This window comes from Onychostoma macrolepis, chromosome 07 (genome assembly GCF_012432095.1).
Source record: "Onychostoma macrolepis isolate SWU-2019 chromosome 07, ASM1243209v1, whole genome shotgun sequence".
Classification (NCBI taxonomy): domain Eukaryota; kingdom Metazoa; phylum Chordata; class Actinopteri; order Cypriniformes; family Cyprinidae; genus Onychostoma; species Onychostoma macrolepis.
Window position 1 is genome coordinate 17,913,112 of NC_081161.1, and position 13,424 is coordinate 17,926,535.

Genomic DNA, 13,424 nt, shown 5'->3' on the forward strand with positions numbered 1-13,424 from the left:
ACGTGACTGTCACGTGTGGCATCAAAGTGCAGCGAGAGCGTTTCTCCATATAGACATAATATACGTAGACGCCTCATGACATGCTGGAACGTATTCCAGCGTCGCCGCCATATTGCTTGGGTCTCCTCGCTCTACGATAGCAGCGGAGTCAACGGAGAGCGAGCAATTTATGCCCGTATTTTGTGCAGTTTACTGTTGCAATAACCCGCGCAGATACCAGATCGCGTGGGATTACCTTTCACAAGTAAGATTGAACAATAATTTTGGTTATTTTACCATTTATAATATTATGTCATTGTAACTAACGTTACTTACGTGTAACATTATTACAGCAGGAACTGGTACTCTCTCTCATTATCTCTTGCTGTTTTTTTTTCTGTTCTTCAACGTTCAGAGGATGTGTTCTTACTCGGGGACATCATTTCATGCTTGTGTCATTTGTGGTCAGTGGCGCCTGCAGGTGTACGGCTGTACGCACTGTGTGTACCATGAGCGCTCAGACTGACCTGAGATTTGCCCCGCAAACATTTCAGCAGTAGATTATAGCCGTATTTCTATCGACCCGTAAAATTTATAGTGAGAAGTTCTTTAAAATCATCTGGATTAAAGTAATTTTTACAGCTGTTTTTAAAGCATTTTGCTGCATGGATAAAAAAATAGGCTAATAAATAATTCACATATCATGCAGACAAAATTTCGTTGCAGAAAACCCTTTAAATGTTAAGGAATTAAGAGCAGAGCAACGTAAAAATCAGAAAAAATATAATCGGGCCTGTTTTAGGCTTTTCCTTATTTTTATATTTTAGACAGTGATGAAAAATGACTTGCCATCTCTACATTGGAGGAGCCTTTAGAGAGAAATGCATCTTTATGGATTACATAATGAAAGAGTTTTTGTTTTCGATTTGAATTATTTCGTTTTAAAGTAGTAATTTAAAGCTTTCTATAGATATATTTATCATATTTGTGACTCAATTCGTTTCAGTTCATCATTGTGAAGCGCTCCTGTTCAAGACGAGACGGCAAGCGCATCTGTTTTCCTATTTATTTTAATAAAAGCACAATGTTTTTTTATATTGTGAATGCACACAAATAAAAGTAGACCCTTTACAGTTCCGAATTATGTATTACTCTTACCTTTATGAGCAAACATTATGGCGTATTTTAAGTTGTTTCCACTATTATTTTAAGTTCTTTTCACGCGCGTGTGTGTGTGTGTGAGACAGAGAGAGAGAGAAATAAATTCAAATGAACAATCAAACTTGTTTCTTTATTAAAATATAAAATTCATTCATTTATCAATATGCCATAGCCTACCATATGTCTTTGTTAAAGAGCATAATACAAAGTCTTTTAGCATGAAAGCACGTATTTTTTAATGTGTGACAGCGTCTAAATCTAAAAAACTAAATCTCTGCAGTTTGTAACAAACCAAACCGTGTGAAAATCCGGTAAAAATTCGGGGAGTTATGATTATTGTAGTTGGATACACATTCCTCAGTAGAAATTAATGCAGGGGGGGCGCATTGGAGACCCATCCAAGATGGCGGCCGCGCTGTACGTCAGCTCCAATAGGCAGCGTCAGTCTATGAGGCGTCTACGTATATTATGTCTATGGTTTCTCCAGAGCAACTGCAGGAGCGCTGATGACGACACAGCTGTTTCACGATTGGCCAGATTCACTGCATGACAATGATCACGTGTGTTTCAGGTTTATTCTAACCTTTTCCAATAATGTTCACAAATCTGTGTTTTTTTTAACAGTAAAAGCTTTTTCAGAAAAAACGTTTTTATGAGCAACAGAAACACTTTTTATATAATGCTTAATACAGCGCCATCTGTTCATGAATAAACTTCAATATAAATATATACTATTTAAATACCAATAAAGTGGGGGTATGCTTTTATCAGTGTTTTATTGATAAACGTGATTCAATATAGTGCGACTTCACTAAAAAAGCTTTTACTGTTGTAAAAACATAGATTTGTGAGCATTATTGGAATTGAATTGATAGAATAAACCCGCAAAAACACACCTTGTGCTTGTCATCACAGAATCTAACCAATGAGAATAAAGTGTGTCGTCGTCAAGGCTCTCGCAGCCGATTTTGAGCAACTGCAGCGCCTGACCTCGGCGGCTGGTCTCGTTTTGCTCTCGCGGTACTTTGATGGCACATGTGATCGTAAGGCGGCTGCAGCGCCGATCAAAGTCGGACAAATGTTCTAACCAGAATGCATTGCTTTTGTCAGGCGGCAGCCAATTTTTGCGGCGCAGCATGAAGTCGAACGCACCTAATGATTCAATTACCCATATATAAAGACAGTCAGATGCTTCGTTCCTGAATGAATCGGCCGTTCGAACGAATCAATTAAATGAATGATTCAGTGACAAAATCAGTGACTTGTCGCCACCTGCTGGCAGCTGCTGGCAATAGGAAGGTACATTTTTTTGATCAGAATTTTTGATTATTGATTAGAAGGTGCTCCTACATTTTTAAAAAGTAAGCGTAGAGCCCTGAACTACCAAGTTCAAGGCGCAGAAAAGTAGTAAGGACATCGTTAAAATGGTCCATGAGACATCAGTGGTTAAACCTTAATTTTATGATGCTACAAGAACAGTTTTGTGCGCATCTGGCAACTTTATTCAACAATTCTTCTCTCGCAAGTTACAGTCTTCCGCCATTATAGAGACTACATGCATCGTGATACTCTCCATAATGGCGCTACGGTTACACAGAGAAGAATTGTTGAATAAAGTAATTATTTTTGTTTTCTTTGCACACAAAAAGTATTCTCGTAGCTTCGTAAAATTACGGTTGAACCACTGATGTCACATGGACTATATTAACGATGTCCTTACTACTTTTCTGTGCCTTGACCATGGTAGTACCCTTGCTGTCTATGAAGGGTCAGAGAGCTCTTGGATTTCATCAAAAATATCTTAATTTGTGTTCCGAAGATGAACAAAGGTCTTTGAAATGACATGAGGGTAATTAATGAAAGGTGGACCATTTTTGGGTGAACTATCCCTTTAATTTTATGAAGATATGAGAATACGTTTTTGTGCGCAAAGAAAACAAAAATGACGACTTTATTCAGCAATTTCTTCTCTTCTGTGTCAGTCTTCGACACACGTTCATGACACTACCACGATGCATGTGATCATAAAGTCAGTGAACTATTACCTCAACTATTACCTGCTAGTTCACAAATCTTTTTAACTGGTCGGAGTGTTTTGTTGCAAACGAGTGTTTGTCAAAGCACATATCACAAGTTCTAGAGTTAGATTTTGAGACCAATTGTTAAATATATCTGTAAAACTATTTAGATGATTAAGTAGTTAATGGTGTTTACTGGAGATGTGATCTGTATGAACTGATTCAGTCTGATTTGGCAAACCAAATGGGTGTTTCACTGAAAAGAACCGCTTCAAAAGAAGTAAGAAATTGGGTCATCCTTCTAAATCATGTTGTGCATAGTGCATATTGGACAATATAAATAATTTCACTTGATAAACAGTTATCAGACTAATCGTGTGTTTGTATGCTACGCTAGTACATAAGCTAAATATGGTCATTGTAACATACCTCATATCATAACGTGATTTTGGAGGAATTGTAATCAGGCGCTAAAGACGGTATCCATTGAAAGTTCTTTGAATCTATGGGATCGCTTGTTCAAACAGAAAGCCGGAGGAGGGCCCGATTTCTTAAGAAACCTTTGCTTACTAACTTACATAACAACACCTTTCATCTACTAACAGCCTTGTTTCTGACCTAACTGCAGACTTCACTCATTACCACAACGACAACCCCAATTACCACAGTAAGCTACCATCAGACAATGAATGGACTCAAATTCTCTGAGCATTTTATTGAACTTGTTGGGGTTTACAGCAGTGTACTCTACAGCAGTAATCAGTGTAAAACAAATCTTGAATAAATACAGATCCTACAACTTTTCTCTTGATTTTGTGCCTTTTCTGCATTTCCATGTTTCCCTCTGCTATAAACCACTTCACTTGCTCTCCAACATCTGGAAATCATTTCTCACCTATTACAACACTGCCAGACTCAGGCCATTTGTTGATCTTGACAAGGAGCCATTCTCCAACTAAATATCGATTCTTTTATTGCTAAGTAATTGTGTGCTGATAAAACACTACAGTACCAGTATCAGGTGTAGATGCAGACACACTAGAGTTGGTGTGTTAAAAAAGACAACGTAACGTTTCGAGCGCTGCTCTTGTTTATTCATTTTCATTATATTATGGTTGTGAGTGGTGGGTCAGCTGAAGTCCATACAATATAAACAGAGGGATTTTGTTTTCTTTGGCTGCCTGGAGCTCAGACCATGAACAGAGACTGAGGCTTAAAGTGCAAAACATGTAAAGCAGCATTGCTTGGAAAGATTCTGCCATATTCCACCAATTAGGTCCCAGTATGAAATCTCTCCATAGTAATAGCAGCTGCTGCATGGATCTATCTCAGGTCCCATGACCCAGAATTATTCCCCCTTTGAGGTAACATGAGGTCACTTCAGTCAAAGCTAATGCTCAGTACTCATAAAAGAAGACCTGTTGTCTGGTTGCCATGGCAACAAGCGGATAATAGTTTCAGTCTTCTTGTGGATGGTTTTTGAGATGGTATGGATATTTCTGGTGCATCTCCAGCTACCTTCACATAAACAGCTGCTTTTGCACAGCTGTTCACAATAGTTAGGTTTAATCATGCTAAAAGACGAGGAGGAAGATGATGAAACATATTACAGTATGATGCAACGGTACACAGCTGCTAAACTTCACACAAACACTTTTCAAACGTCAGTGGCTGGTCTAATTTTGTGGGATGTGTTTGTGTGTGTATGTTTGTCAGGGCCCAGAGGAAATGTAGTCCCTCTCTCTCGCTCTCTCTTTCGATAGGAATCTTAAAGGAGAACACAGAGTAAACACATAACATGATTCATAGTGTGTGAATGTGCCTGACATTTCCCAGCCTCTTTTCAAAACATATTAATGTCAAGAATTAAAAAACAAAAAAAAAAACTGTAAATATGGAGAATTAGACTAAAAGCATGGGCTACCTAAAACTTGTACCCTTGTGAAAGAGAAGTAAACTTTAGCATACTTTTAAAAAGAGTACTTTATGTATTTTAAAGAATAACTGAATGTAATGCTATCAGACACTTGTATGCTACTTACAATAAAATAAAATATATTATAAGTTAAATTTATAATATTATATTAAATGCAAGTAGTTTAACTTAAAATACTGTCTGTCAGGTACTGTCAGGGTTGATCATGGAGAGCATTTAGTAACAAAAAAACTCAGGAATTCAGGAAACAAAAGAAAAAGCATTGGGGTACAAAAATCATCCACATAAAGACAAGATTATATATACACATATATATGCACAAAACTAAACAAGAAGCTAAATAAGACACAGGCTGAATCAAATCAGTAATGGAAATGAATAAGATATACTCAAGAACATAGGACACAAAAGGAAACAGGAACCAAACAATGATACCACCGAATGCAATAAACTATAAGTCTCCTAGCAGATGAATACAAAACTAGATGTAACAAGTATATCTATATGTAATTTCACAATTGCTTCTGTTGTTTTTGAAATATGGTTAAGGTGTACTGTCGAATGTACTGACAAGCATTTATGGTAAACTAATTTCAGAAGTAGTTTCTATTAAAACTTGTGTCATGTATTTAAATATATTTGTAATTACATTGTAATTGTGAATGATGTAATTAAAATGATGAAGTTGCAATTTAGGTAATTTAAAATATATTTACATTAAATGTAATAATGACACACTACAGTTAAAATTAAAAGTGCTTTACATGTGCTTTATTATGTTAGTCAACATATCAAAATTAGTGTACTTTTTTAAAGCAAAACAATAGATTATTAACACTTAATGATTTAAAATGTACTGTAAAGTAATACTTTGCATTATTTGATATTACAAAATGTGCTAAAGTGGGTTAAGATAGTCATGAAAGTGTAAACTCAATTAGTCTTTTATTTTATTTTAATATTTCTTTTTTTACATTAAATTATCTGCATTAAAAAAATTTTTATGCCTATGCATTTTGTAAGACCTAGAACATATACTATGTAACATATACTTTTTAAGCTTTTACTTGAACTCATTAAATCAGTACACTCATTTTGTTGGCACCCATTCACTGGAGAAGAACCACTGGTGAGCAAGTGATGTAAGGCTAAATTAATTTCTCCAAATGTTCAGATGAAGAAACACACTCATCTACATCTTGGATAGCCTAAGGGGTAAGTACATTTCCAGCAAATTTAAATTTTGAGGTGAACTATTCCTTTAAGCAAAAGTGTATCTGTTTTAGTAATGTTTCAGTGTGTCTGGGGGCCAAAAGCATGTTGACCTCTGCTACATTACAGCACTATTGGGTCATAGCAAGAGCTGGACGGACTGTAGTGTATTACACACACACTCGGTCTAGTCTCACAGCCAAACCCTTTCTTGCCAAGAGTTGCACAATTGCCTAGAGATGGGACGCCAGGACAGGAAAGGCGAGCAGTGACTTACATATGTTCAACATAAAAACACACACAAAATGTCTGCACAGCACAACTCTGGCTTGAGAGAGCGTGCTGGAGCTGAGTTTCTCTCCAGATATCTGTAGGCATCTGGCAGACAGACGCACAATGTTATAGAATTTATGCGTCAACCCTTCTTAGCCGCTAGCCCAAAAAATAAGCACATTAAAGGTAGAAAGAAATAGAGTTTCTGGAGGTGGAAGCTCTTGGACTTGTTGCACAACTGTTGCATTTAATTTCAGACAATTCATTACTTTTGTGCTTGTTGTTTTGTCTTTGGTAAAAAGGTCAAAATGAGAAATAATCCAACTTGAGATGGGAACATGCCATTTTTGTCATGAGAGGCGACACCTTCTTGTAACTATGGTTGGGTTTATGCAATAAAAAGGTCTGCATGGGTTTTTAGTCATTTAAAACAATATGACCATTACTATGGCAACTCAGAAGCCCAGACCAGAAAAGCTGAAAGAGCAAAAGAGGCCAAAAATAAGACAATTTGAAGTTTCTTCTCCATTCAGATGAATACATATTTGCCACTCTGTCCTTGAACACATTGGCCCACTCACATTTCTCCTTCCATCCTCCGTTTCTCTGATCTTCCGTCTCACTCATTCCATCTATCCTCTCTTGCTCTCTCACACACTCTTATTAAAATTCCAGTTAATCTTGCAGACTATAAAAGACGCTGAAAAAAGCAATGGCTTCACTCAGTTCAGAGCATTCTTCACACTTTGCATCTAAAAGTCAGGGATATTCTCTCTATATAAATCTTCAAACATTAATATGAAAGTCACTTTAAGATTTACATCCATAATCTGCACCAGATTCGTGACACTTCGCACATAACCATTTACAGATACAACCCGAATTCCGGAAATGTTGGGACGTTTTTTAATAAAATTAAAACTAAAAGACTTTCAAATCACATGAGCCACTATTTTATTCACAATAGAACATAGATAACATAAATGTTTAAACGGAGAAATTTTACAAAATGAGCTCATTTCAAATTTGATGCCTGCTACAGGTCTCAAAATAGTTGGGACGGGGGCATGTTTACCATGGTGTAGCATCTCCTCTTCTTTTCAAAAGAGTTTGAGGTTATGAGTTTCTGGAGTTTTGGTGTTGGAATTTGGTCCCATTCTTGTCTGATATAGGTTTCCAGCTGCTGAAGAGTTTGTGGTCGTCTTTGACATATTTTTCGTTTAATGATGCGCCAAATGTGCTCTATAGGTGAAAGATCTGGACTGTAGGCAGGCCACCCGGACTCTTCCACTACGAAGCCATGCTGTTGTAATAGCTGCAATATGTGGTTTTGCATTGTCCTGCTGAAATAGACGTCATCTGGAGGGGAGCATATGTTGCTCTAAAATCTTTATATACTTTTCAGCATTCATAGTGCCTTCCAAAACATGCAAGCTGCCCATACTGTATGCACTTATGCACCCCCATACCATCAGAGATGCTGGCTCTTGAACTAAACGTTGATGACACGCTGGAAGGTCTCCCTGCTCTTTAGCCCAGAGGACACGGCGTCCGTGATTTCTAACAAGGTGGTCAAATTTGGACTCGTCTGACCATAGAACACTTTTCCACTTTGAAACAGTCCGTTTTAAATGAGCCTTGGCCCACAGGACACGACGGTGCTTCTGGACCATGTTCACATATGGCTTCCTTTTTGCATGATAGAGCTTTAGTTGGCATCTGCAGATGGCACAGCAGATCGTGTTTACCAACAGTGGTTTCTGGAAGTATTCCTGGGCCCTTAGTAATGTCAATGACAGAATAAAATGTGAAGGTCTTTGGCCTTGTCCCTTATGCACAGAGATTTCTCCAGTTTCTCTGAAACTTTTGGTGATGTTATGCACTGTAGATGACACTGAGGAAAGTTGTTTTTAAAATATTCCACAATCTTTTTACACACTCTTTCACAGATTGGAGAGCCTCTGCCCATCTTTACTTCTGAGAGACTCTGCCTCTCTAAGACATCCCTTTTATAGCTAATAATGTTACAGATCTGATGTCAATTAACTTAATTAGTTGCTAGATGTTCTCCCAGCTGAATCTTTTCAAAATGTCTTGCTTTTTCAGCCCTTTGTTGTCCCCGTGCCAACGTTTTTGAGACCTGTAGCAGGCATCAAATTTGAAATGAGCTCATTTAGTGGACAAAAGTGTAAAATTTCTCTGTTTAAACATTTATGTTATCTATGCTCTATTGTGAATAAAATATTGGCTCATGTGATTTGAAAGTTTTTTAGTTTTAATTTTATTCAAATTTTAAAAAACGTCCCAACATTTCCAGAATTCGGGTTGTATATTAAACTCTCTGCAAGGGAGGCGAACTCAAAAAGATCAGAATATATCAAGTTTTTTCATTTAAAAGTAAATTTCGAGAATTTCCAATTTGCTTATTGGTGGTGCTTGGGAAGAACCGTCTGCTAATGGACATCAAACAATGATATCATCAACTTGCAGATACTAAACACTTGCCAGCAGGGATACAAAGCAATGCATGTATATGAAATGAATAAATAAATGAAATCATATAATCATAATCATATAAAGCTGCTAATTATTTTTATGGTAAAATTACAAATGCATAACTAAAATCAGTCACTTTAAATGCAACTAGGCCTAATTTTTAATGTAAGAGTCGGTGTGGATTCTACCACTTCCAGTTATTTTTGCTGTCTGCGGCTTGATGTTGCAAACTCATATTTCTTATCACATTTTAATTTATTATCGGAATCATAAACACACTAGTTTGGAACACAAATGTTTTGATTGGCCAATGAATCATTTACAGAAAATAACTGCACTGCAAAGTAAGATAAAGTACATAATGAAAACATACATCAATTATTTAATTTGATTTCCTTAAGACTACATTTGATAGTGAGTTTTTAAATCATTTAGGGTTTTTTTAGATTTAAGTGTAGAGTTAGATGATGGCAAATTTAATCAAAATGTAAAAAATAAGGGAAATAGCAATCAGAATCAAATATCCAACATCGGCCAATACTGATAGATTAAAAAAAATCTCTTATATTGATGGATTCCTGATTTGTTATGCATCTCTAATATAAAAATTCAGAGATAAAAAGTGTATACACCACAATGTAGGAGAGAAAAGAAAAGGTTAATGAGCTGGAGCCATAGCCTCCAGGCAACACAAGTTTGAGTCCCAGGACTTCCGTCTTTTCCCGATCCCAATCTCTTTAACTTAAAAAAAAGATAGAAAAAAGGTTTAAGGATCAGAACTCCTTAAATAACCCACTTGATCCTTCTGTCTTCTGCCTAAACACACACCTACACTTGGTCTTGTGACTTTCACGTGAATGCCTGAGGAATGAGGCAGTAATCGCTGGAGTTGACTGACATTCAGGAAGAGCTGAATCAACTGTCAGTTTTAATGCAACTGCAAAACTGTCCCTGGTTCAGTCACTGTAAAAACAAAGCCTCCAGCCTGCTCCTTCACCTCCTGTCCCCATCAAACGGTCTCCAGAGGGACCTGACCTCAGTCCCCACACCGCAGTGGAGAAGAGTTCCCAGCCAAAGAATCCGCTGCATACAGAGATCCACATCATTTATCTTCCACATGTCAAAGCATGGCGGAAGTTCAAGCTGCTAATGCTTCACGATTACGGTATGAAACAAAAACAGTACCAGTGATCTCCTCCTGAACTTAGAGGATAATCTCCACGCTTTGTTTCTACTGTGGTCTGCCACTGTAAAATGATAAGGACAGAGGAAAAGAAGGACTCCAGCACTCTGCCAAACGTGCTGGGCTCAGGGTTAAGCTAAACAATACAGAGAGGCTTTCTCTGATAAGACAAAGGAAATGGATAGAGGAAATATTCTGCACATCTTCAGATGGTGAAAGTTGGCAAGGTTTATCTAGTTTCAGTGCACAGAGCAGTGTGGGAGGTGTCAGGGGGAGTAGATGCCAAATGAGTCTCAAATGCAAATGGGAAAGATTTAAAAACAACAGATTATAATGTGAAAGTTAAACACAAAGCCAAGTGTGAATGTGTTGGTAATAAACAGTCTTTGTAGAATGGACAATGCATTTGTTTACTGTTCATTAAGAAGTGAAAGTGTCGGTCATTACCCTAATACTTGAATAGCTGTCAAATGACTTCTACTGACACTGATTTGTTCTATTTAAACAAGACCATCTCTTGTTTGTTCACTAGGCCTATACGTTTGTGGCAATAGCAATTTAACACCATCTTTCTCCTCGCCAATGCAGCCTATAGATACACTGGCAGTAATAATAATAAAAACTGACAACACATGTCACAAATGAATCTAGAAAAAGATACTAGATCCGATTCTGTTCTCTTACATAAATGCATCATGGTAACCATTTCCCAAACGCCTCAGTTACAACAGGTTATTGTTAGTTCTATAAACCTGGTAATGGTCATAAAATTACATTAAACAAAATAGCAGAAAAAGACTATACAACGCAATAAAACCAATTAAAAATGTTTAATAAAATGAACTGTTTTGTCAGTGGCCTTTAGATGTCAAATTCATCATGCATTTGAAGAACAAGTTATGACGTTTAATCTTTTGGATCAAAATTTCAAATCAAATTTGACATAAAAATATTTTAGATTTTATTTAGAAGGTGACACATTATGACATATTGTTCATTATGATGGGATACAACGGAGCTGTAATTTTCTCCAAAAGCACACGGCAAAAAAGAAAAAGAAAAGCAACAACAGCACTTTCCTAAACACCTGCAGCACTGCAAAAAACTGTTTAGCATATGAGGAATGGATTTTTTTGCGATGAGTCCATAGTAAATGACAGTTACACTGGAGGTTAATTCATAAACTAAATAGCATAACTAATAGCATAATAATATAGAAGTTGATATAAAATATGTGAGCTATTATGAAATACTAAAAGTGATTAACCAGGAAACCTGACACCTTTTGCAGAAATTGTTCCAAAATTCTTTACCATTTCGGCCTCTTATTTGTCGAATTGTGTTACTGACTCCATCAATATTTAATATTAAAACATATTTTAATAATATATCATATCATATTCCTTGGCACCAAATAAAAACACACTTGTTGACCTGTTAAATAGTTTTCAATGTGGGTCAAATTTGACCCCTATAGTATCCCTAGAACAAACTATACCTGTAGTATAATGGTAGTATATTTGCAGAAACCACAATAGTAAAATTCTTGATTGTTATTATTTAGTGACTTTGCACTTCATTTTTTAAGAACTAAACACTAGGTTCATATTTTGAACAAAAGGACATGTTGCATCTTTCCAACAGGACCATCATCCCTCCATCTCTACATATTTACAGCGACAGAAGAAACAGCTACATTTAGAGACTGAACACAATATCTATAGAATTAATAAAGACGTTATTGTTCTCAAAATATGCTCAGCAGCCCAAGAATGAAAGTCAAGAGATGTTTTGTTTACATAGCTGCAAAATGCTCGCGATGTTGTTCGGTGAATGTAAACACGAGTAAACAAGACCTTGAACTTGACACTTAGCTAAGTGAGTAAACAAGTCAACCACACACATCTGTAAGTCAGCAAGAGCGTGTAAAGTACTGAAAAGTTCCTACTTTTGACCGGCGGTTTGGTGGCCAGTGCTGAGATGTGCTTCTGCAGGCTGATAAGTTTATTCTCCAGAGCTCCGGAGCGGTAGCAGATGGAGGCGAGCTCTCCCTCCAGCTCCTCCAGGATGCTCACCGACTGACGGGATAAATCCGACAGCTGCCGGAGCACCGCGCACAGAGTCAAGCCGCACACATCCACCAGATCCGTGAACATCGCACCGCGACTCTTGCCGCCGCTCTTGCACACATCTTTAGGGACTATGGTCCTCTTGCAGAAGGGCATCTTTTCTGCTGTTACGGTAAACTCCCTTTAAAAGTGCGTGTTTCGCCAGCGCTGAAGAGTGTTGGCGGAGACTCTTGCTCGGGATTGCGCGTACAGTGGAGGCATTTTATGCATTGTAATTGACTGTCCACTGTGAGGAGCTCTGCAGCGCTCCAGTTCACACTAGATCACTGCAAATCACAGCTCCAAACTCCCATGAACTGCGCCCGAGAGACCTCACCCACTCGTGCAACAAGACCCTATGAGCTGAATCTTTCACGAAAACTCAACTGTGCGTTCAGAAAGCAGCCTTGCTCTGCGCATGCTCACAAAAATAAGGTTTTAAAAGGGACTCCAACAGGACTAAGAACAGTGGGAAAGATAAAAACCCATATTCTAACCTTGCATTTGCCCATCCCTAAATACACATCTGGTCTAGTGTGTGTGTGTGTGTGTGTGTGTGTGTGTGCACGCTCCCCCACCCTGAACCAGAACTTGGCTCACCTAGATGTTTTGTTCATCCAGTCTTTCCACACTGGACGGCGAGAGAGAGAGTACAGTCACAGTGCAGTCAAAATGATGAGGAGCGGAGGGGAGAGAGAGGCTGAGAGTCCTCCATGTTTTATAATCTTATCAGGCATGTTTCTCCATGGCTTCATATGAAACCTTATCTCATACAGGGAATTGATTGGAAACATCTGGGTCTTGTTTTTCCTCACTGTATGACTGTCTTCATTGTTCCTGGTTCCCCACCCCACTCCACATGGCCCAAGTGCATGACAGGAACCACTCCTGGTGGACCTTTTCTTCACGGCAAACCTCCTCCCCCTCGTTTCGTTGAAAGGACTATTTTCTACTCTTCTGTTCCTGGTTTCTTTTCATGTCTCCTGCGATAGACTGTTTCTGCCAAGTTTGATTTGAGGGAGTCAGGTAGCCTGGCAAGGCTCACATTTCATTTTCAT

The 13,424-nt window shown here is 37.8% G+C and overlaps 1 protein-coding gene across 3 annotated transcripts in view; it reads right to left on the reverse strand.

Annotated features, from left to right (window-relative positions):
• nhsl2 (NHS-like 2) overlaps window positions 1-12,842 on the reverse strand; it is an 86,281-nt gene extending 73,439 nt beyond the window's left edge. The window contains exon 1 of one of the 3 annotated variants that reach the window (XM_058783203.1): window positions 12,207-12,842. In XM_058783203.1, the coding sequence (XP_058639186.1) occupies window positions 12,207-12,483 (277 nt within the window). In that variant the 5' untranslated portion in view covers window positions 12,484-12,842. The remainder of the gene's footprint in view (window positions 1-12,206) is intronic. The other 2 variants (XM_058783204.1, XM_058783208.1) reach the window with 2 other exon arrangements.
• Window positions 12,843-13,424: the final 582 nt, after the last annotated feature.